This window comes from Symphalangus syndactylus, chromosome 9 (assembly GCF_028878055.3).
Source record: "Symphalangus syndactylus isolate Jambi chromosome 9, NHGRI_mSymSyn1-v2.1_pri, whole genome shotgun sequence".
NCBI classification, from domain to species: Eukaryota; Metazoa; Chordata; class Mammalia; order Primates; family Hylobatidae; genus Symphalangus; species Symphalangus syndactylus.
Genome location: NC_072431.2, coordinates 135461833 through 135488798, shown reverse-complemented (window position 1 = coordinate 135488798; position 26966 = coordinate 135461833). Strand labels below are relative to the sequence as shown.

General features: G+C 41.6%; 1 protein-coding gene across 2 annotated transcripts in view; it reads right to left on the bottom strand.

Moving 5' to 3' along the window:
* The window catches only part of GLIS3 (GLIS family zinc finger 3), a 491196-nt gene extending 465047 nt beyond the window's left edge, over nt 1-26149 (bottom strand). The window contains exons 1-2 of one of the 2 annotated variants that reach the window (XM_063609882.1): nt 25868-26149; nt 12586-12983 (exon numbers count right to left, since the gene is read on the bottom strand). In XM_063609882.1, coding sequence (XP_063465952.1) covers nt 12586-12973 — 388 coding nt within the window. In that variant the 5' untranslated portion in view covers nt 12974-12983; nt 25868-26149. The remainder of the gene's footprint in view (nt 1-12585; nt 12984-25867) is intronic. The other variant, XM_055294333.2, reaches the window with a different exon arrangement.
* Nucleotides 26150-26966: the final 817 nt, after the last annotated feature.

The window sequence follows — 26966 nt, the reverse complement described above, 5'->3', positions numbered from 1 at the left end:
AAGGCTGCAGTGAGCTATGATGGTGCCAATGCACTCCATCCTGGGTGACAGAGCAAGACCTTATCATAAATAAAAAATAAATGTATTTTCATATTTACCATCTAATTTCAACCTCAAAAGTAAATGCCGTTCTCTGTTCCACCATCTTACGTGTGCCAGAGATTTCCACCCAAGTGGGTGACTACTTGAAAAGTTAATCCACATAACTTGAAGTTTCTCTGATGCTCACTCTCCTCCCTACCCAAGATCCCCAATCTCTGTCTTTCTCAGCTTCTTGACTCCAAATTTCCAAATGCTCCCACGAATCTGAAAAACCCGGTTTTTGGCCTTCTTGTCCCATTTCGTACCCTGCCCTGCACCTCCATTCCAGCCTCAGGCCATAATGTGCAGCTTTGTTCATCAGCCTCATGAAACCAAAGAAAAGAGCACGTCCTTGGATAGGACATTCTCCTACTCCAGGACATGTGGCCGAGTTTGCCCATTTGTGAATGAGGATAATACATTATCCCCCATCTTCGAGATGAGGAAACTGAGGCAGGAAGCCTGGTGGCTTGAAAAGGTCACCATAGTGGTAAAGCCTGAACTGGACAGTGCGTCTTGGCTCCAATGTCCATGGTGTTTCCCTACAGCAGTGCTTCTCGAATGTCAATGTGCACGTTCAAGGTCGGTTACACAATTTGAGGGGACCAGTGCAAAATAAAAATGCTGCATCCCTTCATCAGAAAGCAAGAAAAAAGCTTTTTCCTTTCTTCTTAGGTCTCTCTCTGGGGTGTTTTTTCATTTGCTACTTAACATTGATTGGGTTCCTTCTGCACAGGGATACTCTCATGCACATGGGCACATGGGGCACACACACCCCACTCCACCTTCCTCATACCCTCTTGCAAGGCCCCATCCCTGCCAGAAGCAGAGGGTGGCAATAAATATTGGGTGGAAGTGGAAGAGTCAGTGGTCATCCTGGCAGGGGGTGGGACCACACATTAACTGCTCCAGTATCCCATCGGACTTCACTAGCAAAAAACAGATTCAAAAACAAAATTATTAAGAATTTCAAGAAGGTGACCACAGAACACCAAACCCTAAGCACAGGGCACCCCTTCTGGGTGCAGGACCCTGTGCAGTGACGGCTCACACATCCATGAAGCCAGCCCTGTGCACACGAATCACCTGGGAATACTGTTATAATGCACATTCTGATTCAAGAGGTCTGGAGCGGCCCTGTGCATTTTTAACCAGGTCCTGGGGGAGGTTAAAACTGCTGGTCCTCAGATTATACTTGAGTAGCAAGGTCCTACACCACAAGTTGCATTTTGTAATGTGTTTATTATGTTAGATCCAATTACAAACTTTTTACATCTTTCATTATTCAAATAAGGCAGCCATGAAAATAAGCACTAAATACAAGTCACCATCTATTGTGTCTTTAAAATGTGACAAGGCAGAAGTAGCAAATCTATTCACATTCATAGTATCTGCCTGCCTGGGTTTCAAGACTTCATATAGACAGAGGCATGGAAAGGTGCTTATGCATATACCGATGTCATTCAGGTGGCCACACAAAAGGCTGCCTAACTCCTCCCCAGTAGACAACGCTCTCCATGCTCAGAGGGGCCAACTGTTGAAAACTGTCAAGTAAAATTTTCAAAAACAGGAGTAAGTGCCCATTTCCTCAGCTCATGGATGGAAACGACAGCTGAATGGTTTGAGTTTTTAAAAGTATACTTTTTCAGGAATGGCAGCACCCTGTATTCCAACAGAGAGAAGGAGAAAGATTTCTCTGAACTCCTATAGCAAAAGATCTAAGACCGTGGGGTCCTATTCAATGGAAAACCACACAGCACATAAAGAATGAGATTGGGCAGGGCATGGTGGCTCATAACTGTAATCCCAGCACTTTGGGAGGCTGAGGTGGAAGGATCGTTTGAGCCTAGGAGTTTGAGACCATCCTGGGCAACACAGCAAGATCCCATCTCTACAAAAATTAAAAAAAAAAAAAAGCCAGGTGGGGTGATACACCCCTGTGGTCTCAGCTACATGAGAGGCTGAGGTGGGAGGATCACTTAAGCCCAGCACTTCAAGGCTGCAGTGAGCTATGATCGTGCTACTGCACTCTGGCCTGGGGGACAGAGCAAGACCCAGCCTCTATAAATAAATAAGTAAATAAATAAATAAATATTTTTTAAAAGAATGAGATCACCAGCAAACTGAGCCTTGGTATCTTCATCCCTAAAATGGGGCCAATTACCCCATCTCACAGGATGCTGCCTTTAATCACATCACATGAGATAATCCATATGAAAGTTTGTGAAGTACAAAGTACTGTACAAGTCCAAGGCTGCTCCCCTTTAACCGCCCTAGAAAATGCTACAGGTTAGCCAGGAGCAGTGGCTCATGCCTGTAATCCTAGCACTTTGGAAGGCCGAGGCAGATGGATCACTTTGAGCTCAGGAGTTCAAGCTCAGCCTGAGCGACATGGAGAAACCCCATCTCTACAAAAAAAAAATACAAAAATTAGCCAGTGGTGACACATGCCTGTGGTCCCAGCTACTTGGGAGGCTGAGGCTGGAAAATCACCTGAAGCTAGGAGGTGGAGGTTGCAGTGAGCCCAGACAGTGCCAGTGCACTGGGAAACAGAGTAAGACTGAAAGAAAAGAAAAAAAATGAGAAGAAAATAGAGGAGAAGGGAAGAAAATAGAGGAGAAGAAAATGGAGGGGAGGAGAGGGGAGGGGAGGGGAGGGGAGGGGAGGGGAAGGGAGGGACAAAAGAAAATGTTATACGTGACTAATGAAAGTTACATTTCAGCTTCATGTCCTGTAGCATTCGAAGCGGGGAAGGGTATTAACAGAGTAGATTCTTTTAAAGATGTAATGTTATGAGACTGAAACCCCCTTTTATAATTGGAACAAATCACGCCTCCGATTGAGTAATACTTGGAAGTCCATCATCAATTTGATTTATACACAGCATCAATAAATCATACAAACTGGACCCTGTGTAGCTCAGAGAATAAACAAAAGTAAACACTGTGTTTCACCTGACTTGTTGGCGAGACAAAATGAAAACTCTGACTACCTCAACTGGAATAATGCCTTTGGTCTCTGGCTGTTTGGTTACTTTTGGAAACTTTTATGGAATATTAACTTTATTTGCTCTAATTCTGCAGGAAGCCACATTGCAAGTGCAGGAAAATATAAATGATTAAAAAGCAGAAGTGAAAAAAAATAACCACGGATACTGCCCCAACTTTCTTTAGGTAATATATTAACTGCATCTCTTCAAAACTGCGGGACCCCAGTCTCCACTCTTATCCCAGTTCTAACATGGCTGCATTCAACACGGTACACACACTGGTGTTAGCAGACTTTTTTCATCGTCTGTTGTTTTCCCAGAGATAAACGTAAGTAAAGGAAATACTTTTCCTAAGTATAGGAAAGTAACATTTTAAATCAGTGTATTTTAAAATTTATGATGGGGCAGTGGAGAAAAACACACAGCTAGCTCACCAACTGACCAAGCAAGCTCTAACCTAAGCTCTAGATTAAAACCAATTGAAATAGCCAATCACACACAGTAAAAAACAAACATGAAACTTGATGTATTATTTAAAGTACATTAAGCTTTCGACTTCCCAGGTTCTCACAATACATTATCTTTCTTCAACCAGGTCTTTACAAGAGACACCAACCTTAAGTGACACAAAAGAGTTTTTTAATCCCAATTAGTTTGGTGTCCTTTGTTGATATTATTCTGTCTTTTTTGTCTGACCAACAATAATGAATAACCCACAAACGCTAATGAATAACTAACTCCCTTTGTCTCAAAGGACAGCAGAGCCCAGTAAGAAATGTCAGAAGCCCTAAAGTAAAATGAAAACTCTTATAACGAAATCTTCCCAATTATATACTCCTCCGGGTACTACAAATGTAAAATTGTCTTAAATATTTAAATAGTTGTGTCAAATGTGCTTAAAGTGGGGATCATAAAACTGATTTCCGAGATGCTTTGAAAAATGCTTTTCTACCAGTCTAACTACAGTGAGTAACTGTTGGAGCAGGAAGTAGGGGAAATACAATATAACCGGGATCCTTTACACACAGATTCCAGCGAGACTAGTAAGTTGCCAACTGCACCCTGTCCTCCCTGCTTACTCAGTGGCTCAGACAAATAGGAACACACTCACCTCTACTCATTAAAAATGTACATGTAGTAAATGATCAATTTTTAAACTAATTTTTATTATCTGAGAAACATAAAACTCAAAGTAACTCTTTGTCGTAGACAGAGCAAAAAAAATACACTGACGTTGCTGAAAACACTGAAAGGTGTGCAATAAGACAGTGTGAGGAAGAACTCAGTAATGTTGCATTTTAATTGGAACTCACTGTCTTTCTCTAATATATTTCCTAACTCTGTCCGTGGAAAGGGCTTACAAGCAATGACAACCCACAGTCAAGAAGAACACCCTTTCAGCCAGTTTTCCAAAGATTCCCCACTAAGAGGGACTTGAGCTTCTTGGGAAAATGCATGATTCCAGGTATGGGGCATGCAAGTAAAAGTGAGCCTAGAACATCTTGCTATGCCTGTAAGCAAGGAAGTACTTAATGGAAACATGTCATAAAGACAAGAATTGACTTCAAGGGGCTCCCACTGGTCAAATGTGGGACAATTTGAGCATCACAAAGAATAATGATGGTAATGAATTATAACAGAATAATTTTTTAAAAAATCCATGAGTGATTCTGTAGTGATTCACAAAAAGAAAAGGGAGAGAAACTCCTCTCTCCAGAAGAATACCAGCTAATAAACATAGCAGGAAGAAAAGAATCAGCAAATCACCACTATGCAGCCAACCATGGAAAAACTGATTCTGACAAGTATCATCAATGGATGCTATGAAAGATTGTTGGAGGACAAGATATTTGCACAAGATCACTTACACATTTTGAAAGAGAAAGTGACCTTCACAATGCAGAGATCTGGTAACACCACCTTAGCCAGGTGATCAAATATAGCATCACAAACACTAGGATGAAGCAGCATTCAGTGCTTCTGGGTATAATGCAATGTGTGGTACACAAATCACCTTCATAGTATTCTTGCCAAAAATGTTTAACCTGAATCCAACCATGAAGAAATGATCAGACAAACCAGAGTGTGGAACAAGACAACTCACCTGAACTCTTTAAAAATATCAGTGTGGCTGGGCACGGTGGCTCACGCCTGTAATCCCAGCACTTTTGGGAGGCCGAGGCAGGTGGATCACGAGGTCCCGAGTTCAAGACCAGCCTGGCCAACATGGTGAAACCCCATCTCTACTAAAAACACAAAAGTTGCCGGGCGTGGTGGCAGGCACCTATAATCCCAGCTACTCATGAGGCTGAGGCAGAGAATTGCTTGAACCCGGGAGGCAGAGGTGGCAGTGAGCCCAGATAGCACCACTGCACTCCAGCCTGGGCAACAGAGCAAGACTCCATCTCGAAAAAAAAAAAAAAAAAATATATATATATATATATATATATATATATATATACACACACACATATATAAATTTTTATATATATACACATATATATTATGTATATTTTATATTATATATATATTTTTATATTATATATTTTTTATATTATATATATTATATATATTTTTATATTATATATATATATATATCAGCGTATTTTTTTAATGAAACACAAAGAAATGTAGAGGAACTGGAAGAAAAAAAAAACAGATGGCCGGGCGTGATAGCTCACACTTGTAATCCCAGCACTTTGGGAGGCCGAGGCGGGCGGATCACAAGGTCAGGAGATCGAGACCACAGTGAAACCCTGTCTCTACTAAAAATACAAAAAATTAGCCGGGCGTGGTGGCGGGCATCTGTAGTCCCAGCTACTTGGAGAGGCTGAGGCAGGAGAATGGCGTGAACCTGGGAGGCGGAGCTTGCAGTGAGCCGAGACTGCGCCACTGCACTCCAGCCTGGGTGACAGAGCGAGACTCTGTCTCAAAAAAAAAAAAAAAAAAGAATAATATCAACAAAGGACACCAAACTAATTGGGATTAAAAAACTCTTGTGTCACTTAAGGTTGTTGTCTCTTGTAAAGACCCGGTTTAAGAAAAATAATGTATTGTGAGAGGCTGGGAGGCTGAAAAATTAATGTACTTTAAATAATACATCAAGTTTCATGTTTATTTTTTACTGTCTGTGGCTGGATATTTCAACTGGTGTTAATCTAGAGCTTAGATTAGAGCTTGTTTGGTCAGTTGGTTAGCTAGCTGTGTGTTTTTCTCCACTGCCACATCATTAATTTTAAAATACTGATACTGGTTTAAAATGTTATTTTCCTATATCATTCCTTTACTTAGGTTTATCCTTGAGAATACAACAGACAATGAAAAAAGTCTGTTGAAGTAGGCTAAAGAGATATGACAACCAAAGGTAATATATGATCTTTGATCAGGAAAAAAAAAAAACAGCTATAAAGGACATTTAGATAATAAGCAGGGAAAGAAAATAATAATTTATATCATAATAAGTAGAATGAAATAAAAATAATATAAACTTTAAATATGGATTACTATTTATTTATTTATTTATGTTTGAGGCAGGGTCTCACTCTGTCACCCAGGCTTGAGTGCAGTGGCAAAATCATGGCTCACTGCAGCCTCAAACTCCTGGACTCAAGTGATCCTTCCACCTCAGCCTCCCGCACAGCTGGGTCAACAGGCACATGTCAACATATCCAGCTAATTATTTTATTTTTTGTAGAGAGAGAAGGGTTTCACTTTGTTGCCCAGACTGGTCTTGAGCTTCTGGCCTCAAGCCATCCTCCCACCATGGCATCCCAAAGTGCTGGGACTACAGGTATGAGTCACACGCCAGCCTGGACTGTATTTTAAAATGTAACTATATATAAATAATACTTTGTATGAAAGTTAACTTCTTTGGTTATGATTAATATATTTTGGTTATATAACATGAAAGATACTGGCTTAGGAACTTGGAGGTCACAATGTCTGCAACTTACTTTCAAGTGGTTCACCTTATTTGAGAAAGATAAAAGAGGCAAAATGCAAAAAAAGTTAAATGCAGTATAATACAACACAAAACAGCATAAGGCAAGATCAAACTTTAAAAAATGATAAATTCAGCATCAAACAATGAATTGTATTTAAGAAATAAGTTATGCAATGATTCGTTAATTTAAATGGGAATAGCTGGGTAGGGAACCTGGGAAAGCTGTTTGAAGAGGAACAGATCTGGGAGGAGTTGTTCTTTTTGTCTTTTGCCTTTTGTCCTCTTCCTTCCTCCTCACTCTTCTCAGAAGGCAGACTAGATAGCTGGAGCTGGAATGAGGCAGATGTTGCGCAATCTAGAAGAAGACTAAAGAAAGCTCCATGATCTTCGACCACAGAGAGCGGAGTGGCCAACTACTAGCAGCAAGCATCTACTGCAGCCTTCTCTGTATAATAAAAATAAACTCCTACAACAAAAGTTCCCAAATGTTCTCAGTTCATAGCATGCTCAGTGTTTCAGTAATTTATTCCATGGTACCCCTAGGCCAAAAGAAACATCTGAAGTTGCATTTATCAAGTAGTTAGATGTAAACAACTCAATAACATGTATGTACTAACAGCTTATTAGTTGTTTGAAAAAATAATACAAATAAATTAAAAGAAAAAAAGTATTTTTATTTCATTCTTAAATAACCACAAATACTAATGGGATGTGTGTTAAACTGTGCACTCTAATGTTTCTCAAACTTTGGAGTAAGATTGGACACAATCACCCATTCCATGCTGATTTTCACTTGGTATTTGCTCTTTTAAAATTGTGGTAAAATATATACAGCATAAAAGCGATCATCTTAATCATTTGTAAGTGTACAGTTTGGTGGCATTAAGTACATTCACATTATTGTGCAACCATCACCATTACCCATCTCCAAAACTTTTTCATCTTCACCAACTGAAACTCTGTACCCATCAAACACTAACTCCTCATGCCCCCTTTTCCCCAGCTCCCAGCAACCACCACTCTGACTATATGAATTTGACCATTCCAGGAACTTCATACAAAAGGAATCATACAATACGTGTCCTTTTGTGACTAGTGCATTTCATTTAGCATAATTTCCTCAAAGATCATCCATGTTGTGGCATGCGTCAGAACTTCCTTTCTTTTTCAGGCTAAATAACATTCCATTGTATGTATATACCACATTGGGTTGTTTCTTCCTTTTGGCTATCGTAAATAATGCTGCCGTGGACATGGGTGTAAAAAGTACTTGCTGCTTCTAAATCGCAACTACTGAAAATGGAGCTTCTCAAAGATACGATGTCACCAAAAGGAACATAGTGCAACTTACTGTTAAAACTGTCAACCTCCTCAACCTAGTAGTTTGCCTGGTGTCCAAAGGATATCACATATCCCTGTTTCCTTCTAAATTTAAAATACCCTGCGACTCCCAGAATTCACTGTGGCACTCCAGTGACCTTTAACACACTGTTTGGGAACCACAATCTATGATGTTAAAGCCACTGTTATTTGAGTTTTCAACTGAGCAGAACTCAAATTTTTAAATAATATAAACAATATCAAATGTATACTTCTCATGAGCCTTCCATCAAAGATTCTTCAGTCTTCAAGTCAGATGCTTGTCTGTGTAGCAATTCTTAGGTAACAACTTTTCTCCGTACACAGCTCTACTGCTTCCCTAAGAGTTGCTATAATCACTTTCAAAGCTTAGAAAATGCATTTTCTTAGCCGCCATGTAAACTGTATCTTGCCCCAAAGCAATGATACTGCTTTGGTTAAAATGCATGTGTCAACTTGACTGGGCCACTTGGTGCCCCAATATTAGGTCCAACACTACTCTGGGTATTTCTATGAGGGTGTTTTTGGGTAAGATTAACATTTAGTCACCACACTGAGTAAAACATATTGCCCTCCCTAATGTGAATGGTTCTCAGCCAATCAGTTGAAGTCCTGAATAGAACAAGGTTGACCCTTGCCCCCGACAACAGAAAATTCTTCCTGCCTGATTGCCTTCCAACTGGGACACTGACTGTTTTCTTGCCTTTAAATTCAAACTGGAACATCAGCTCTTCCTGGATCTTGAGCCTGGCAGCCTTCAGACAGGGACTACATCATGGGTTCTCCTGGTTCTCAGGCCTTCACTCAAACTGCAGTGAAACCACTGGCTCTCCTGGGTCTCCAGCTGACTGACTCTGCCTGTACATCCTGGAACTTGCCACTCTCCATAATCCCAAGGGCCAATTTCTTATAAAAAATTTCTTTATATATATATACACACACAAACAAATATACACATGTAGATATGTATCCTATTCGTCTATTTCTCTGGAAAACCCTAATTAATAAACCCACAAGAGTCCCATGTTCCATCAGCGTCCTCAAAACGGATCCAAACTCCTTGGCACATCATTCATGGCCCTTCCTCTGGCTTCTGCTGATTCTTCTCCATCTTCATCTCTTACCACAGATTTTCTGTACCCCTACCCATGTGGAACCAGGTGCAAGTCCATGAAATGCACCAGGATTTCTCCCCTACAGGTTTTGAGTGCATTTTTCTCCCTTCCCAGAATAAGTTCCAGACAACCCCCTCCATGCACACATATGCATGCGTGCACACACACACACACACACACACACACAGGACATGCACTTTGTATGATTGCAAAGCTAGCTCTTTACCTTCCAAGTATCTGCCTATACAGCACAGGCCAGGAACCCTTCTATGTGGCCATACCATTCTGAGTGTATCCCTACCGGAGTCCGTACTGTGCTGTATTTTTTTTTTTTTTTTTTTTTTTGAGATGGAGTCTTGCTCTGTTGCCCGGGCTGGAGTGCAATGGCACAACCTCTGCTCACTGCAACCTCTGCCTCCCAGGCTCAAGCCATTCTCCTGCCTCAGCCTCCCGAGTAGCTGGGATTACAGGCGCCCACTACCACACCCAGCTCATTTTTGTATTTTTAGCAGAGGCAGGGTTTCACCATCTTGGCCAGGCTGGCTTCAAACTCCTGACCTCAAATGATCTGCCTGCCTTGGCCTCCCAAACTGCTGGGATTACAAGCTTGAGCCATCGCACCCGCCTACTGTGCTGTATTTTAAATGCCCACTTGTTTGTATGAATTATCCAACTCCTTGAGGGAAAGGACTATGCTTTATTGGCTATTGCATCTCCAGAACAGTGGCTCACCCATAATATATGCTCAATAATTATTTGTAGAGTAAATGATCAAAGTTCAAATAATCCTAGATCACCATCCTCAACGAGTTATTGGCTTAGTATAGGAACTGTCAACCAAGATCTGAAGAAACGATACATTCAGCCACTTCTCGCACCATCTAGACCACTGATGGTATCTAAGCTCCAAAGCTAGAGGTGACAATAATACAGCTGTCCTCCACCCCTCATTTGTGCCTATGCATGTCCCAACCATGCAGATCCAGGAGGAGCACTGTAAGCTAGGAAGCTGAGCAAGGAAACAAAAAGCCACAGGGAAGAGAATTAAGAAGCAGCACTACTTCTGACAGGCATTTCAAAGTGTATCAACCCTGAGAATACACTAGCCCTTAAGCATCTGAGGTTTTTTTAAAAAAAACATGGCTTTAATTACAGCCACTTCTGACCGCCATCAAAGTTAGTATTCCCAAGCTCCCTACTGGCTGGTGTCTCTGAAGTTACTTACCCTTTCTAGACCTTAGTTCCCTTATCAGTTAAATAACCATAGCATACAACTCAGTGCTGTTTGAGGAATAACTGAGACTACGTATTGGAAAGCACTTAACACGGTGCCTGACATATGCTGAGTTACAATACAATAAAGGCAAGTTATTAATATTATCACCATTATTATTGTCAGTCAGGATTGCAAACACAAGTACATACAAAAGCAAGCTACAGTTCACTAGTCAAGCATGAACTAAAAGGCATTATCGGGCCTCAGCCCCTGAAAATCTAAACACCTAAATTTAACATGAGGGAACTTAGCTTGCCACACCATGGACATAGCAACCCAACAATGAGAAACCTATTTTGGATGTAGCCCCAGGCAAACTTTTTCCTATACATACACTAAATATCAGTACCTCTAAGAAATAAAATGACTCAAAACTAATCTAGACAAAAAAAAAAAAAAGAAGAAGAAAAATAAACAAATTAAGGCCAGGCACGGTGGCTCATGCCTGTAACCCAAGCACTATGGGAGGCCAAGGCAGGCAGATCACTTGAGCTCAGGAGATGAAGACCAGCCTGAGCAACATAACTAAATCCTGTCTCTAAAAAAAAAAAAATTAGCCAGGCGTGGTGGCACGCACCTGTGGTCCCAGCTACTTGGGGGACTGAAGCAGGAGGATCACTTGTACCCAGGAGGACGAGGCGGCAGTGAGGCCAAGATCATGCCACTGTACTCCAGCCTGGGTGACAAAGTGAGACCCTGTCTCAAAAAATTAATTAATTTAAAAGGCGCATGTATGTTTAGTACTATTTTTTTTTTTTTAAAAAAAACCTGCCCATTTATACCAATTTATCCAAACACAGAAATACACAGACGCTAAAACAACTTTTTGGCTACCTGACTATAGAAATCATTATTCACCTTAATTAACTGAATGAGTGGCTATTCTGAAGGTTGCTAGTAATTCTATTCGGTGGTGTAAGCATTTTTAACATAAACATTTAAGACGGAATGCTAAAAATACCTTGTGCTATTTTATACAGCAAAGCTATATTTTACGTGGAGTACATGCTCTTCCTCTAAATACATACGTCATCTACAATATAACCTCATTAATTCAACATCCATTTCTAGAGATAATGTGTCATTCAAATAACTTGCTATTCACAAACAATTATTAATTTAAAATATATGGTAATTCAAACGCTATTGAATTAAAAGCACATTCTCTCTACACTTCAAATTGACCAGGTTTTCTAGTTCTCCGCAAGCACAAAATACATCTTTTCATTATTCCCTTCTAGCTTGCTTCCCTCTTGCTACTAGCTATATGATAAAAATTACAGGCTTTGCTCTTAATTTTTCTTATCATTTTTATTTATTGATTCCTCATTTTATTGGTTATTAAAATTTCTCTTTTTATTCTTTTCCTTCCAAACACCACCTTTCTTCTACACTACACTTTTAGCACTGGCATAAGGACAGTTCCAGTCAGTCTTCTTGTCCATGGCCTGGAGAATTCAGCCCCCAGGGAAACAGGACAGAGCTACATGTATCTGGAGGGCAGGATCTTGCTAACCTAGCTCTTACCCTTCCACCACAACCACCCAGCCTACCTCCCTATTTCTTATCTTTCTATCTTACTGTTACTCTGTTTCACAGTCCCAGGAGATGTCTCATACTCAGCATTTACCAATGTGGTCCCCTCCCCTTCAACACATACCCACCTACTCCCTTACTGAGCAAGCTATATATCATCATGAGACCATCAACTTTGACCCTGACACTGAATCGTGTATTTTTCCATAGGATTTGCTGGCAGAAAATGGGATGGGGGAGGAAAAACTGTTTCCATTTTTAAAAGGTCCCAGAAAGACAATCCTACCTTTCCCAGGATTTGGAGGAAAAGGGCTTCCAAACTCCTGCTGCTTTGGCTTTAAAGTATGTGACCCTGACATGCCTCCAGCCTGGGTGACCTGGAATCGCGGCTTCCCATTGGTGAGCATTTGTCTCCTGGGGCTTAAGGCAGGCAGATGGATGGGGCTCTCAGCCATGTTGTTCTGAGGAGCCATCCCTCCTCCCGAGGGCATCTTGAGATGGAGGTTGTTAGCAAGGCTTCCCATAGTGGGACTCGATGTGCTGCCACAGGGCGAGGGGCCAGGAGTCCCGGAGTGGGCTCGGATGGCAGGAATGTGGTGACCACTGACCATCCTAGGCCCCTGTGGGGTTCCCGATGTCCAGTGGAGACTCATGCTGCATGATCTTCCATTCATTCTGAAAAACCTGTGGCCAAGACGGTCAAATATCCAATGTCACTAATGACTCCTTTCAGGCAAAGTCCAATAAGTTATCCATGGTGTGGGTTATAAGCCTGTTTAAAAAAATAAACGCAGGCATTTTTAAAAGCAAAAATGAAAGTAAGATACAGTGAGTTTTTCAACCTGTGTATCATTCATAACAGGAAGAAAAGAAGCACTCTTAGCAAGATGGCCTTTTATGTAGAACAGGGTCCTCAAATACATGGCTCATTGGCAGGCACTCTCCCCTTCTGCATTCATGGTGGACATGGATTATGGATCACTGCATTGTTTTGTTTGCCACTGAGCCCTTCTCAATACAGTGCTCTTGGCAACTACAACAATCTACTGGTGCCAGCTTGCAAAACAAAACTTATTTTGCTCCCTAGAGGATCTGTCCATACTAGTTCACTTTTGCTACAGCGGGTCTTGGGAAACCCAAAAGCACCACCTACCTGAGCTGTGAGACCAATGCTTCAAAGCTCCAGTAAACAACCACAAAGCAGACATGGCTTCTAAATGAGACTATGGGGACATTAAACCATCTCTGATTTTCACTTTAAGAGCTATCTTTTCACAATCCCTAGATTCGAAAAAGATAAACACCTAGGCCTGGAAATACCATAAAATTTTCGCATATCCATATATTCATACCTTCAAGTATTCATGGCAGCATTAGAGTCTTGGTTCCATAATGATCCTGAGTTATGGGGATGGGAAGAGAATCAACATCACGACACTGTAACCTTCCACTAAAATCCTAGAAAAGAGAAGCGCTGTGCAAAACGCCTTACGGGGAGCATAAGGAGAGAATGTCCCTTCTAAAAGTGACCTGTCCAGTATGTACATGATGCATGACATTCAGTAAATCTACCATAGTTCCATAAAGACTCCTAACATTAAGGAAGCAGAACAAGAACCAAGAGAAGTACTGACATGATCGCAGGACGTCATCACCCACCCACGTGATGATGCCGGGTTGTAAATCACTAAAGAGGGCCCTTCCCTCCCTTGACTAATAGCTCCCCAAAACGTATGCAATGAGGTGGTAAAGTGCCATGGTTGTGCCACTATGCCAAATGTATTATAGACACTGTCACAATCTGTCTTTTAGAGATGACAGTCATGGAAAGAAGCCAAAGCTCAACAAACACAGGAAATAAGGACTGAGTACAAAGCAGGAGTGACCAGATACCTCAAGTGGATGATTCCTACTTTTTGTGTATGATCCACTCAAAGTGTTGAACAAACATTTTTCAACTCAACTTCCAAATAAAGGACTCCATAAATAATCGAGAAAAGGCTATCAAGGAGAAAAACTTTTTGTGAAGAGTTTATTTTTTTCTTTTTAGGAAATAAAAAATATCTAATTTTAACTCAAGCACTCACTATGCCGTCTGCAAAGTTTGCTGTGTGTGCCTATCTTAAGGAAATTCAAAAGTAATTAACAATATAAAATGTAGAATGTTTTCTTAATTCTTACTAATTCTCTATTTTCACTAAGAATGCCATCAGTTTGTGACATTTAATACTATCATGCCATCTAGTTCTGGAAAACACTCAGCCATATTCCTCTAAGTCAGGCCTCACTCCTGCCCTCTTCTCCCATGAGTATGAAGCAAGAGTGACTAGATAACCTCAATTCTTACATTGGAAAAATTCCAATGCTGTTTATGGTTCATTTCTGTAGGAGAACTCCTGTGTGTCACCAGCCAGTCTGCTAATCCATTCATTGGTAGATCATGAGCAACAGTCATTTAATGTCTCTGTACTTTGCCAGATAAAATTGGCCATCTATTTTCCTCTCATTGATAAAATAGTGTTTTCTGAGCACTCTGAACCCTGCAGAAGAAAGCACTTATTCAGCAGCAACCCCCTCCCACCAGCCAAAAAAAGGCAAAAGAAATATGTCACATTGGCAATTTTTTTTAAATAAAGAATTGTTCAACATGACTGGAAATATGAGTCACTAAGACCACGGTCCAAGTGACAAGTGTCTGCAGATTTCCAGACTGTGCCCATTTCCAGGTTTTTAAAAATAAAGGAGTCATTTTTTGGCAGCAAGATCATATACGAGCAGAAATTCTCATCAAAAATCTGGATAGAAACACATAAGGAGGTACTTAGCACGATCATTAAAAAGGTGAGTTTGCAAGAAGGAAAAATAATTAGAGCACTGAGAACTTAATTAAGTATCAGCCATTCACACCTGCCTGTCTTGGAATGAATATTTATTTTATTTTTTTATAAACTGCACTCCCGTTTTAAATAGTTTTAGGTTGAAAGTAAAAACAACAACAAAGTTGTACTTAATTTTATTACTAAGAAAGCAACAGCCAGAAAGTAAAGTGATTAATACCATAACGAAAAAACCAATAGGCCAATGGCATGTGAGCTGAGCAAAACCAGCCTCGAGACAAAAATAAACTAAACATGAAAATATGGCTAATATTCCAGTTTTCACATTAATTATGCCAACAGATTTCTCAAACATTAGATATTAGAATGTAAAAATAAAATTCATCTATTTATATAATATTTTGTATACTTTTTAGCTAGGCCATATGATGAAGATATAATTCTAAGTCCACTTGATAACAAAAAAAGGGATAAAATGCTATTATAACTTTTAAGAAAGACCCTCATAGAGTCTGAATGAAATGGCACTCAGAAAGTCAAGATACCCGAGTTCTACTTCTGACAAATCATTTATAACTTCTCTGGACTTACAGTTTTTCATCCATAAAAATTTGAGGAATTTGCATCTATTCATTATGGTCTCTTGAAATTCTGTAATTCCAGGCAATTTAGAAAAGAAAGACTATCAAGAACGCCCATTTGCTATAATCAAGAATAAATATGTAGATTTTACACCTATGGCATTTAAATCTGGAGGGTAGACATGGAAGCAAAAAATAATAGCATTCTCTACCACCCCCATCAAAGTGAGAGCTGATAGAAAAAGGCTTGCCCATCAGCAACGTGTCTGTGGGCAATACTAACCATGAAGAAGAAATTTTAACATTGCATTGACACTTTGCCAAAAAGGTAAAATCACAACTAATCAGTGTCAAAAAGTTAACTGACAGGATTCCATCGGAAGAGCACCTTTCTGGTTAAAAATCCAATCACATTATTCTAGTCAGCATTTTCTCCTCTGTTCTCCATCCAACTACTCTACCCCAGGCTACCAATAACAAAAACAAAACAAACGAAAAAAAGAAAAAGCAAGGAGCATCCAGAGGTATCAATTATGATATTTTGGATCTGACATAGTGACATTTAGAGTTTCATACTACATTCGTTCCTACAGTGAAAATGTTCGTTCTGCTAATATGAGTGAGCATGAAAGTTAATAAATCTTTCCTTTTGACCACTTTCAAACTCTTCGAACACACTTCCGTAAATCAGGTCAGAGAGGAAATTACTTAACCCTAAGGAAACTAAGGCACAAAACCATTTAGTAATTCCACTAGTTTTCTGAAAATGCGTGACTTTAATTAAAATATAAAATCATGACTCTACCTTCTACCCAAGGCTCCAGGCACTGCTCGTCATGGATTAAAAGATTAAACAAACGAAAAGCAATGTTAACTCATCCATTCCAGAAAATTTCAAGAACATGACTTCCATAATGCCTATTTACAGCTAAAGGCCCTTTCTTAGTAAATATCATTAATAGACTCATCTAGAGTCATAATTCATCTGATGAGCCAGTTAATTATTAATTTTCATACATCATTTCATTTCCTTAGGCTACATTTAGCCTTTGTTACATTTTCCATTTCTTATGCCACAAGCACTTCTTACTCTGCATAGAAAACCTGATAATGAGGCACAAAATACTGGCCAGCAAACAAACTGCTTCTGACTCTACTTCTTATGTATCTGTCTAAGCCACCTACAATAAGAGTTTTTATTGATCCTTTTTATTTTTCCCCTTTGGATTCATGACTGTATAATTTCATTAATGGTGCCTTTTCAACATCGCTGCCTTGATTGTTAATAGGCCCCTGCTATTCCCACGGGCTTCTCTTGTTACAGCTTTTGTAGCCAGAAGAATATAGAAATGAAAAGCCTATTGATAGATAATATAAGTTATTCTCATGCACGGCTGCAGTGTGAAGCACACTTCGCAATTCAATCAAGGACAGATAGAGCTGAATGTTCTTAGATCCTAGGAGTTCATTTAAATAAGCAGAATGTACCTTGTCCTAACACAGGTGACTGACTCCTCAGAAAAGATTGTATAAACAAAAACCAATCATGTAAGTCATTTTATTGGCAACAATATAAACACAGCTATATTAGATGTCACCAATAAATCAAAATTATTCTTGTCTGCAATTTTAACAAGAGGAAAGTGCAAACACGCGCCTGTGAAACTAGAGGATATTATAGAGGAAATATATTGGATGTGTACAACATTATTCCTCCAAATTGAAACTGGAGGGTACTATATTATGATACGATAACCCATAACAAAGTAGAGTTTGATCATTTCTGTGGTTCCATAATTTTATTCAGTACAACTGACAAATTCATAGAATTTACAACAGAAGTTACACAGAAACAGAACTGAGATAATTCTTCATTATTGAAATGTGGAGCAGAAAGTTAGGGAGGTTACACCTAGTAACTAGAATGTATAGACCTATTCACTTGGGTACTCCCAAGGCCTAACCTTGGTAATTCTAAGAATATTAACATATTTATTCTGAACACTAAGATGTACAAATGTTACTTAAGCAATATAATCACCAATAAGACGAAATAGGTTTCATTTCTGAGTTATACCAATTGAAGACAAATTAGTGACCTCTGCAGAGATTCAAGACCATTCTTCCAAAGACCACTCAGAAAAGACAATGTAATGAACATGAGGGACCTCACCTAATAGAAACTCTGACTTTGTTTTATCTGTCCATTCAAACCCTTTGCTATCTAATTAGAGATATAAATGTTTTAACTTTTCATTTTTATGTTTCATAAAATTTTCTCAAAAATTAAAATAATCTTTCCTAAGTTTATAGAGTGAAAAGGACTGGCCATGTCACTTTAAATTTAAATTAATAGCTATGACATTCAAAATATGGGTAGTAAATATGAACAGAACACAGAGGAAAGAAAGAAGGAGAGAAAAGGGAGAGGAAGGGGGTAGGAAAAAAAGAATGACCACATCCAATTCAGGAATTTATTCCTCTTAGTCAATCCTCATTTAAACATCAGAAGCAGCATTGAGAGCCTTCCACACAATGAAAATGGCTACAGATTGCTGGAGGAAATTCAAGACCTTCAGGAATATACTGCTGGAGGGCAATATTAAAAGTTCAATAACCTCTCTTAGAATCTCCTTGGCACTCTTCAGTGCATCTATATAACTTTCATATCCTCCTAGTTTACTAAATGTCACTACTTTCAGTAGTAATTACTTAGAAGTGTTTCATTCACGTTGCCCCAGTCATTAACTCATCAACGAGTACAGAAAGGTCTAGAAAGCCATGGTCCTACCAAAAATGGCAAGGGAGAAGAGGAACCAAAAAGATTTTTAAGAAAAATGTAAATAAGTTCAGAAAGTACCATGCCTTGGGCCCATAGGCTATAAGTTCCTACATCTACGTTCAATGAAGTATTCATTTTAAAGTAGTGTTTTTCAAACTGGATTGCAATTCATTGGTGGTCCATGAAATTAATTATTCAACAGAGAAAGCATTATTTAATGAAATAGCACTACTAGAATAAAATAGAAGCTATTGGAGTGTATCAAATGTATTAATGGTGAAGTATTTGTTTTCCTTCACTTATTTGTGAGTATACCTATCTGCCCATTTGTATGCATATACGTCTTCTGGGTAAGACAAAAAATATACTGTAGGGTGAGTCACAGCCAAAACAGCATAGAAGTCACTGTTAAAAAGCACTTGGACTACTTGTCTACCCAAGTACTTACCAAGAACAGCTGCAGGTACACAGTTGAACAGTCAAAGTAAAATAAATATCAAAATATAGCTAGAATGAAGAACAGAAAAGATCTAAGGGTTTGACATTTTTGGCTTTATAAAACATAAGGATTTAATGATACAAAGCTTCATTCCTACCACTGCTATCTTTCACTGTGCAGTAAGTATCAATTGATCAATTGTGCTCAATAAGTAATAACTGATCAACCAACTGACAGAATCAGGATCAAAATTACTGAAAATTTTGGATCTTTTTTATTGCAGGGGATAGGTAACTTCCCTGGAATAAAACCCCCCTCTTATACTGCTAAAGTGGGTAAAGTTTATATTAACATACAATGTCTTTGAGAACTGAGTCTTTCAAAATGTGTTCTTAATATGAGTTAGCCATCAGATTCTGAAAAGAGGAATTTGAAATGGAAAAATGAACACATTCCCGATGACGTCACTGGCTGAATTAATTACCTCAATTGCAAACAGTGAATAGCACATGGCTACGGTTTGAGACACAAAGGCTCTTCTTCAGAAGCATAAAAGTAAAATAACTGGCTGGAGATGTTTCTTTCAAGAAAAACAAACAAACAACCAAAAAACGAGCCCATCCTCACACAAAAGGGTACATAAGGAATAAAAAGTGGCAAATGAAAAGAGCATTCATTATCCTTTAGTCTGTATAACTACTCAGTCCACATGACTAGGTATTTGCAAGGCTAAAAATCATAATACTTTAAAAAAGGTAACAAACATCTACCTATGGAAGATTCTAGAAATAAAATTTATCACTCAAACCAAATATTCAGGCATCTTATTGTGTCCCCATCACACATATAACTGAGTGATATTTTTCCTTCAGCATAGTTATTGCTTAAAAGTGACCGATGTAACTATTTCTGGCTGTTGGTAGACAGCAGTTTTACGAAGTTAAATTATGTTCACTGACATCACTGCGGAAGTATGAACGTCCACAACAATGACTAGGCCCTTAACCAACATGACAACATATTTATTAAAAAGATTTTTTGAAAACCTCGTGAATGACTCAGCCAAGTTACAGACAGAAGTGGAATCTATCGGTCATGCTGAAAAGGTTGGGAAAACATTAATCCATTTCTTCACACACAAGAATAACAAGAATTCATAACTAGCCCTGGCATCTGGTTGGTTTTCTGTGTACAATATTCAGCAGGCCTACAAAAGAAACTTGATGGAGCTGGCTTAGAACTTTAGAAATCACTGGTATTCAGAAAGTCTGATCTCTTATCATGGAGAGTAGGACAGGATCTGATCTTGCATTGTGACGCTATCTGCCCATCTGCAGTTCAGCAAGGCTTGCTCCTCCTGAAGGAATGTGTAGTCATTCTTGTTCCTGGCTTTGAAGAGATCACATCAGACAAGGATGGCCCCACCAGCTTTCTTTGACTCAAGTCTGCCCTCAGCTACTGAGAACCTCATAATTCAAGTTTTACAAATTCCTTTTCTTCCCAAAGTGGAACATGATTGGATCTTTGTTTCTGTTAATTCTACAAACCGCCTTAGAGTCCAGCTCGATGCTCTTTTCCCTCCTCCTTTATTTTGTTCTCTTTTCCCCCAAATCCAGATCCTACTTATCCTCTAAGCCCACCCCAAATATCCACTTTAGGCCCTCCTTGATCCTTTTTTAGTCTCTACAAATCTGACCTGTAAAATGGGGATGATGCTACTGTGCATAGTTCATAATATTACAGAATAACGGGCCAGGCGCAGTGGCTCACACCTGTAATCCTAGTACTTTGGGAGGCCAAGGTGGGTGGATCACCTGAGGTCAGGAGTTCAAGACCAGTCTGACCAACACAGTGAAACCCCCATCTCTACTAAAAATACAAAATTAGCTAGGCATGGTGGCACATGCCTGTAATCCCAACTACTTGGGAGGCTGAAGCAGGAAAATCATTTGAACCCAGGAGGGGGAGGTTGCAATAAGCCAAGATCACACCATTGCACTCCAGCCTGGGCAGCAAGAGCAAAACTATGCCTCACAAAAACAAAAAAATACAGAATAATAAATGAGAATCCATATCACAGGCTTAGCACACTGTTCAGTACACAAAAGGACCCAATAAATGTTATTTTACTCTACAGACCTCTCTTTCAACATTTGTAACTTTCTACACTGCATTATAGTTATCTGCGTGTGTTTCATTTTCCTGTCTAAATTCTAATTTTATTAAGTTCTGGGGTCAGAGCTAATTTATCTTTGAACTTTCCCCAGCCCTTACATGTACATAGATTGTTTTACACCTATATATTTATATTTTTCACAGTACATTTATCATATATTTATGCTACATCTATATATTCACATACATTTATTCTATTTATATTGTTCATTCCGTACTGCTCATACTGAAAAACATGGTGTCAGTGAAATATACAATTATAACCCACATCTATAATTTATTGCCTGAATAAATACAATATAAGTGAGGTGTGACCATAATCATGAATCCCATGGCTTATGGAACCAGTTTAATTACAGTTGCATGTTTCCTAGTCTTTTCCTTTCTCTACTAGGAAAAAGTAGCACAGAAATTCTATTCCACTCTTCTGGGTAGGCATGTTATTCTTGCCTGTATCTTGGCCTACCGGTGAACAATGAAAAATCCCAGCTAAAAGTTGCAAATGAACAGTTCAATACTGAAACCAGGCGTTTACTTTTTTTTATTATGGGGGTTGCTGGCCCTCACGAAAGGACTGTGAAATACACTCTGGGTTGCCTTAGTGGAAGGAACGCCTCTGAATTTTCCTGCTCACCTACACTGGTGTCACATTAGACATTTCACTTTTGTCTGTTTGGTCTCCCCAACCAGACTGTCATCAGAATATAAATATGGCTTCAGTTTGGTTAGTGTTTTTCCTTAATTCTATCATATTAAGTAATGCCTCACTAATTTCTGCAAGCCAGACTGTTTCCATCATCTTTAAAGGGGGAGTCCAAATTATTTGACCTAATAAAAGGTTGTTGTGTTGAGCGAAAGAAGCCAGACCCAAGAGTGCATATTGAATTATTCCATTTACATAAGATTTTTTAAAAAAAAAAAAACAGACAAAACTAATACATCTGTTAGAAGCCAGGGCAGTGGTTACCTTAGGAAGAGGTGGTAACTAGAATGGAGTGTGAGAGATGTTTCTGGTGTGTTGATAATGCTCTGTTTCTTGATCTGGAGGCCAGTTATGGGGGCGTGTTCCACTTGCAAAAAAATGCATCAAGCTCAAGATAAGTGTGCTTTTCCGTAAGGATATCTTATTTTATCTCAATAGAAAATTTGGCTTTTGTGTCAACTCTGCCTAAAGTAAGTGGGAAACTACAAAAACTGGGGACTTGGGCATCTTTTAATCAAACTATGTATCAATGTCATTTCAAAGGTTTTGTTATGTGTCATCTTCCTTGAATGAGAATGGCAACAAGTTTTTTTTTATCACACAGATTTCCTATGTGCCTTTTTTTCCCCAGTCCTGATAGTCTACGAACCAACCAAACTTAGGGAAAAGTAAAACAGTTAAGCCTTGTATTTCCACCTTATTTACAATATAATGCCCTCTACAGAAAATAATCACAGAAACACAGAAAATGACTTCTCCAGAGATGAGAAATGTGCATGTGACGCCACTTTCTGAGTTATCTCCTTCAAGAAGTACATCTTCTATAATCTGGGAGAAGAGTAAATTAACACTCCAACTCCAAAGATCAATAATTATGAAAGACAACAGTGGAAAGAATGAATGTCCTCAGGCTTAATTTACTAGTAGGAAAGAACAGTCACAGAAAAAAAAAAAAGGCCGAGAACACTGAGCTCTCTTCTGAAATGGCAGAAGGACCACTTTCTCCTGCATAAATGAAGGCAGGGCTGATACAAAACATTATCTGGGTATTATTTAACCTCTCCTACCCAGCCTATTTGAGCTCAGTAGGAATTTCACCCACTAGGTGGACCTTGGAGTTCATCCACCACCCCAATAAAGATTGCCTTTCTTATTTGAAGCGATGATCACTTCTTCCAAGCAAACCAACAAACCCTAGGTATTCAACCTCCAATAACCTGCCTACTAAGGAACTTCAGTGCAATTAGGAGATCAACGATGCTGTCCCCAAACTGGCCTAAGGTGAACCAAGGGGAGGAGTTAACAGCAGCAGTTAAATTGATCTACTCATACTCAAGGATTACTGAGTCTTCTGGGCAAGAAAAGAAAGCAATTACAAACTACCAATAAGGAAAGGTGTTTTGAAAATAGCGGAAAAAAATAAAAATGCCCCCTACCCTTCCTTTCAAAGGTAGCGTCAGAGCTAGTCTGGCTGCACAGATGACTAGTGAAAATATATGAAAACTGCAGTACGGTTACAGATGATCCTTATACTTCAGCTTGTTCTCAATTGCAAAAAAAATGCATATAATCTAACACTCTCCTGTCTAAATTGCTTCAAACTTTCTCAGAACGACCTTCATCGTGGCGGATTCTTTTTCTGCAAACCTTTTAAGGTTGCACCTGCTTCACACACAACCAATGGAAGCAAACTAGAAGGAGATAAAAGAGAAGAAATAGGAAGGTTTAAACCAACACAAATCGATTTTGTACCAAAGAAAAAAAAAGCTTAGTCTAAAAAGGGAGGTCCAGTGAGGAACAAGACAGAGGGTGAAACAGAAGTCTGGCTAATTCCCAAGGTAGAAATCATGACTCATCAAAGCTTTCAGAGGGGACAGAACCAGACTTTGCATTTGTCTTGAGTTCATCTTAGAGCCAAGAAATGGTCTCTTAACTGGGAACTGAGAACTTCAAGGGTCTGCAACAACTGGCTGTGAGGCCTTGGGCAAAACCTCTAACGTCTCTGGGCCTGGGTTTCATCAGTAGGTGAAGCCAAGGTCCACTCTAGCTTTAATATTCTGTCCTTGAGATTCCCGGTCCCATACTAAAGGGAACTGGTCCACTGGGGGGAGCTGCAGAACTTCCCTCTTCTCACAAACTCCAGGGCCCTGGGGCCCCAACTCTCGGGAGATGCTGAAGTCCTGGAGGAAGGTGGTTCTGCCAGCTCAGGGAGAGGGTGCAACAGCAACCCACTCTGTGAAATGGGGCCGCGACTCCAGAAGTCCTGTCTCTACGGACCCTACTCCCTGTGATTCCGGAAGTACCTCCCTACCCCTTCCCCGGGTTTACATGCTCCAGAGATGAGGGTCAAGCTGATACCAGAGCAACCTAGCGTGGGGCTCAAGGAGGCACACAGAGCAGTAGTCTCAGTCCTCGAGACCACTCCTGCCAAGAGGAGGGCTGGAGAAGTCGGGAGAGGTGCCGGGCGGCAAGGAGAGGCGCGTAGGACAAGGCAGGAGGGCAGCCCTTATCGGTTCCCTATAGGACTAGCTTCGCTGCCGGGGTCGGAGATTCCTTGGCGCGGAGCTAGGGGCGGGTCCGGAGGCGGAGGCGACAGCGCCCGGCGGGGTGCGCGCGGCTGCGACCCCGTCACTCCCCCGCCGCCTCCGCCCCTAACCCTCGGCCCCGTGCGCGAGCGAGCGAGCGAGCGAACGCAGCAAAACAAAACAAACTAGTGCCGGCTTCCTGTTGTGCAACTCGCTCCTGAGTAAGTCGGGGGCCGAAAGGGTGCTGCGGTTGGGAAGCCCGGGCGGCGGGGACCTGCGCGCGCTGCTGCCCGGCCAGGCCGGAGACTGTAGCCCCGGGGAGCCACGGCAGGGATCGCAGTCCCCCCACGCTGGCCCCCAGTCCCCTCCGAGCCAGTGGCTTCACCCTGTGGTTTCCTTTCGCTTCTCGCCTCCCAAACACCTCCAACAAGTCGGAGGGCGCGAACGCGGAGCCAGAAACCCTTCCCCAAAGTTTCTCCCGTCAGGTACCTAATTGAATCATCCATAGGATGACAAATCAGCCAGGGCCAAGATTTCCAGACACTTGGGTGACTTCCTTGTCCCCGAGGTGACTTGTCAGCTCCAGTGAGTAACTTGGAACTGTCGCTCGGGGCAAGGTGTGTGTCTAGGAGAGAGCCGGCAGCTCACTCACGCTTTCCAGAGAGCGACCCGGGCCGACTTCAAAACACACACAGGGTCATTTATAGGGACTGGAGCCGTGCGCAGGACAAAGTCTCCCAGACTGAGACATTTTCCAAACAGTGCTGACATTTTGTCGGGCCTCATAAAAATGTAAACGCGAGGTGACGAACCCGGCGGGGAGGGTTGGTGTCTGGCTGTGTCTGCGCACTGGCGGCGTGGGAGGTTATAGTTATAGACCCGGCGGCTGCGGGTCGCCGGGCCGGTACCCGCGCGGAGTGTAGGTACCCTCAACCCGACCACCTCCCGCAATCGTGGGGACACCGGCTTGGATGAGCCACAGGCGTGGAAAACAGCCTTCGTGAAGCTCCACAAACACGTGGAACTTGAAAAGACAACTACAGCCCCGCGTGTGCGCAAGAGACCTCACGTCACCCCATCAATTCCCACTTCGCCAAAGTTTCCCTTCAGTGGGGACTCCGGAGTGGTGCGCCCCATGCCCGTGCGTCCTGTAACTTGCCCTGATTGTGTACCCCTCTGCCCCCTCTATTTGAAATGGAAAAGCAAAAACTGTTGCTAATTAGCGAAACTTGAAAGCCCTGTTGATCTGTCTTCTACACTGGGCGCTCTTAGGCCACTGACAGGAACATGGTTTGAACCCTAATTGTTGCTATCAGTCTCAGTAAGCGCAGGTCTCTCGGTGACCTGTGACTCTGGGGGTTGAGGTGCACATATCCTTAAACCCGCGCGAACGCCACCGGCTCAGCGTAGAAAACTATTTCTGATCCCTAGTTTGCGTCTCTGAGCTTTAACTCCCCCACACTCTCAAGCGCCCGGTTTCTCCTCGTCTCTCGCCTGCGAGCAGAGTTCCTATGGCATCCACTTACCAGGTAACCGGGATTTCCACAACAAAGCCCGGTGTGCGGGTCCCTTCCCTCGGCCAGCCGGCGCGAGTGACAGCGGGCGGCCAGCGCTGGCGAGGAGTAACTTGGGGCTCCAGCCCTTCAGAGCGCTCCGCGGGCTCTGCCTCCTTCGGAAATGAAAACCCCCATCCAAACGGGGGGACGGAGCACGGAAACCCGGCCCAAGTGCCGTGTGTGCGCGCGCGTCTGCGAGGGCAGCGGCGGCAGGGGGAGGAGGAGGCAGAGGCGGGGTGGCTGGACCCTCGGCATCAGCTCATTCTCTCCTGCTACACACATACACACGCAAATAATGTTTCTAAAAAGTTGAGTTGCGACTTTGTGCCTCGCCTGTCCTGTTCATCCTCGTCCTGGGCCGGGGAATGCTTCTGGGGGCCGACCCCGGGATGCTGGCTAATTGCTGCCGGCGGGTTCCGTCGCCGGTGAGACCCTGGACGGCGGCGGACGGCGTACAGGGGGTCCCGGGAGGGGCAGCGGCCGCGGCACTCGCCGCCGGTGCCCTTGCGCGCCGCGCTCTGGGCTGCCCGGGCGGCGCAGTGTGGACAAGGCTGCAGGGAGAGGGGAAGGGGGAAGAGGGAGGGAGGAAGGCAGCCCGGCAAGGAGTGTGGATGTGTGTGCGGCCGCGAGGGCTAGCCTGTAGCCAGCTGCTTCCTGAGTGTGAGCGCCGGAGGGGGAGGGGGAAGAGTGGGGGCGGGCTCGCGGGTCACTAGGCTGGCCAATTCGAAGGCCGAGCTTGTGTCTCCCTCTTGATGCATTCACACACACACACACACACACACACACACACACACACACTCCCCGTGCGCAAGAAGTCGAGGAACTCCAGAACAGGGTAACAGCGGGGAGACACTACACTTCGCCTTCTTCCTGGCCTTGTTTGTTCAACTGACTTTTAACATGAAAAAGTGTTAGTGTTTAGACAGGATTCGATGTCAGGTCATAAAAAAAAAACAACAAAAAAAAATCCGGTAGTAACAAGGAGAGAATAACACAGTGAAAAATGGCAAAAGAGTTGCTTTGAAATATGGGATCGGAGGCACATGACAACTTCGAAACTGGATAGCTG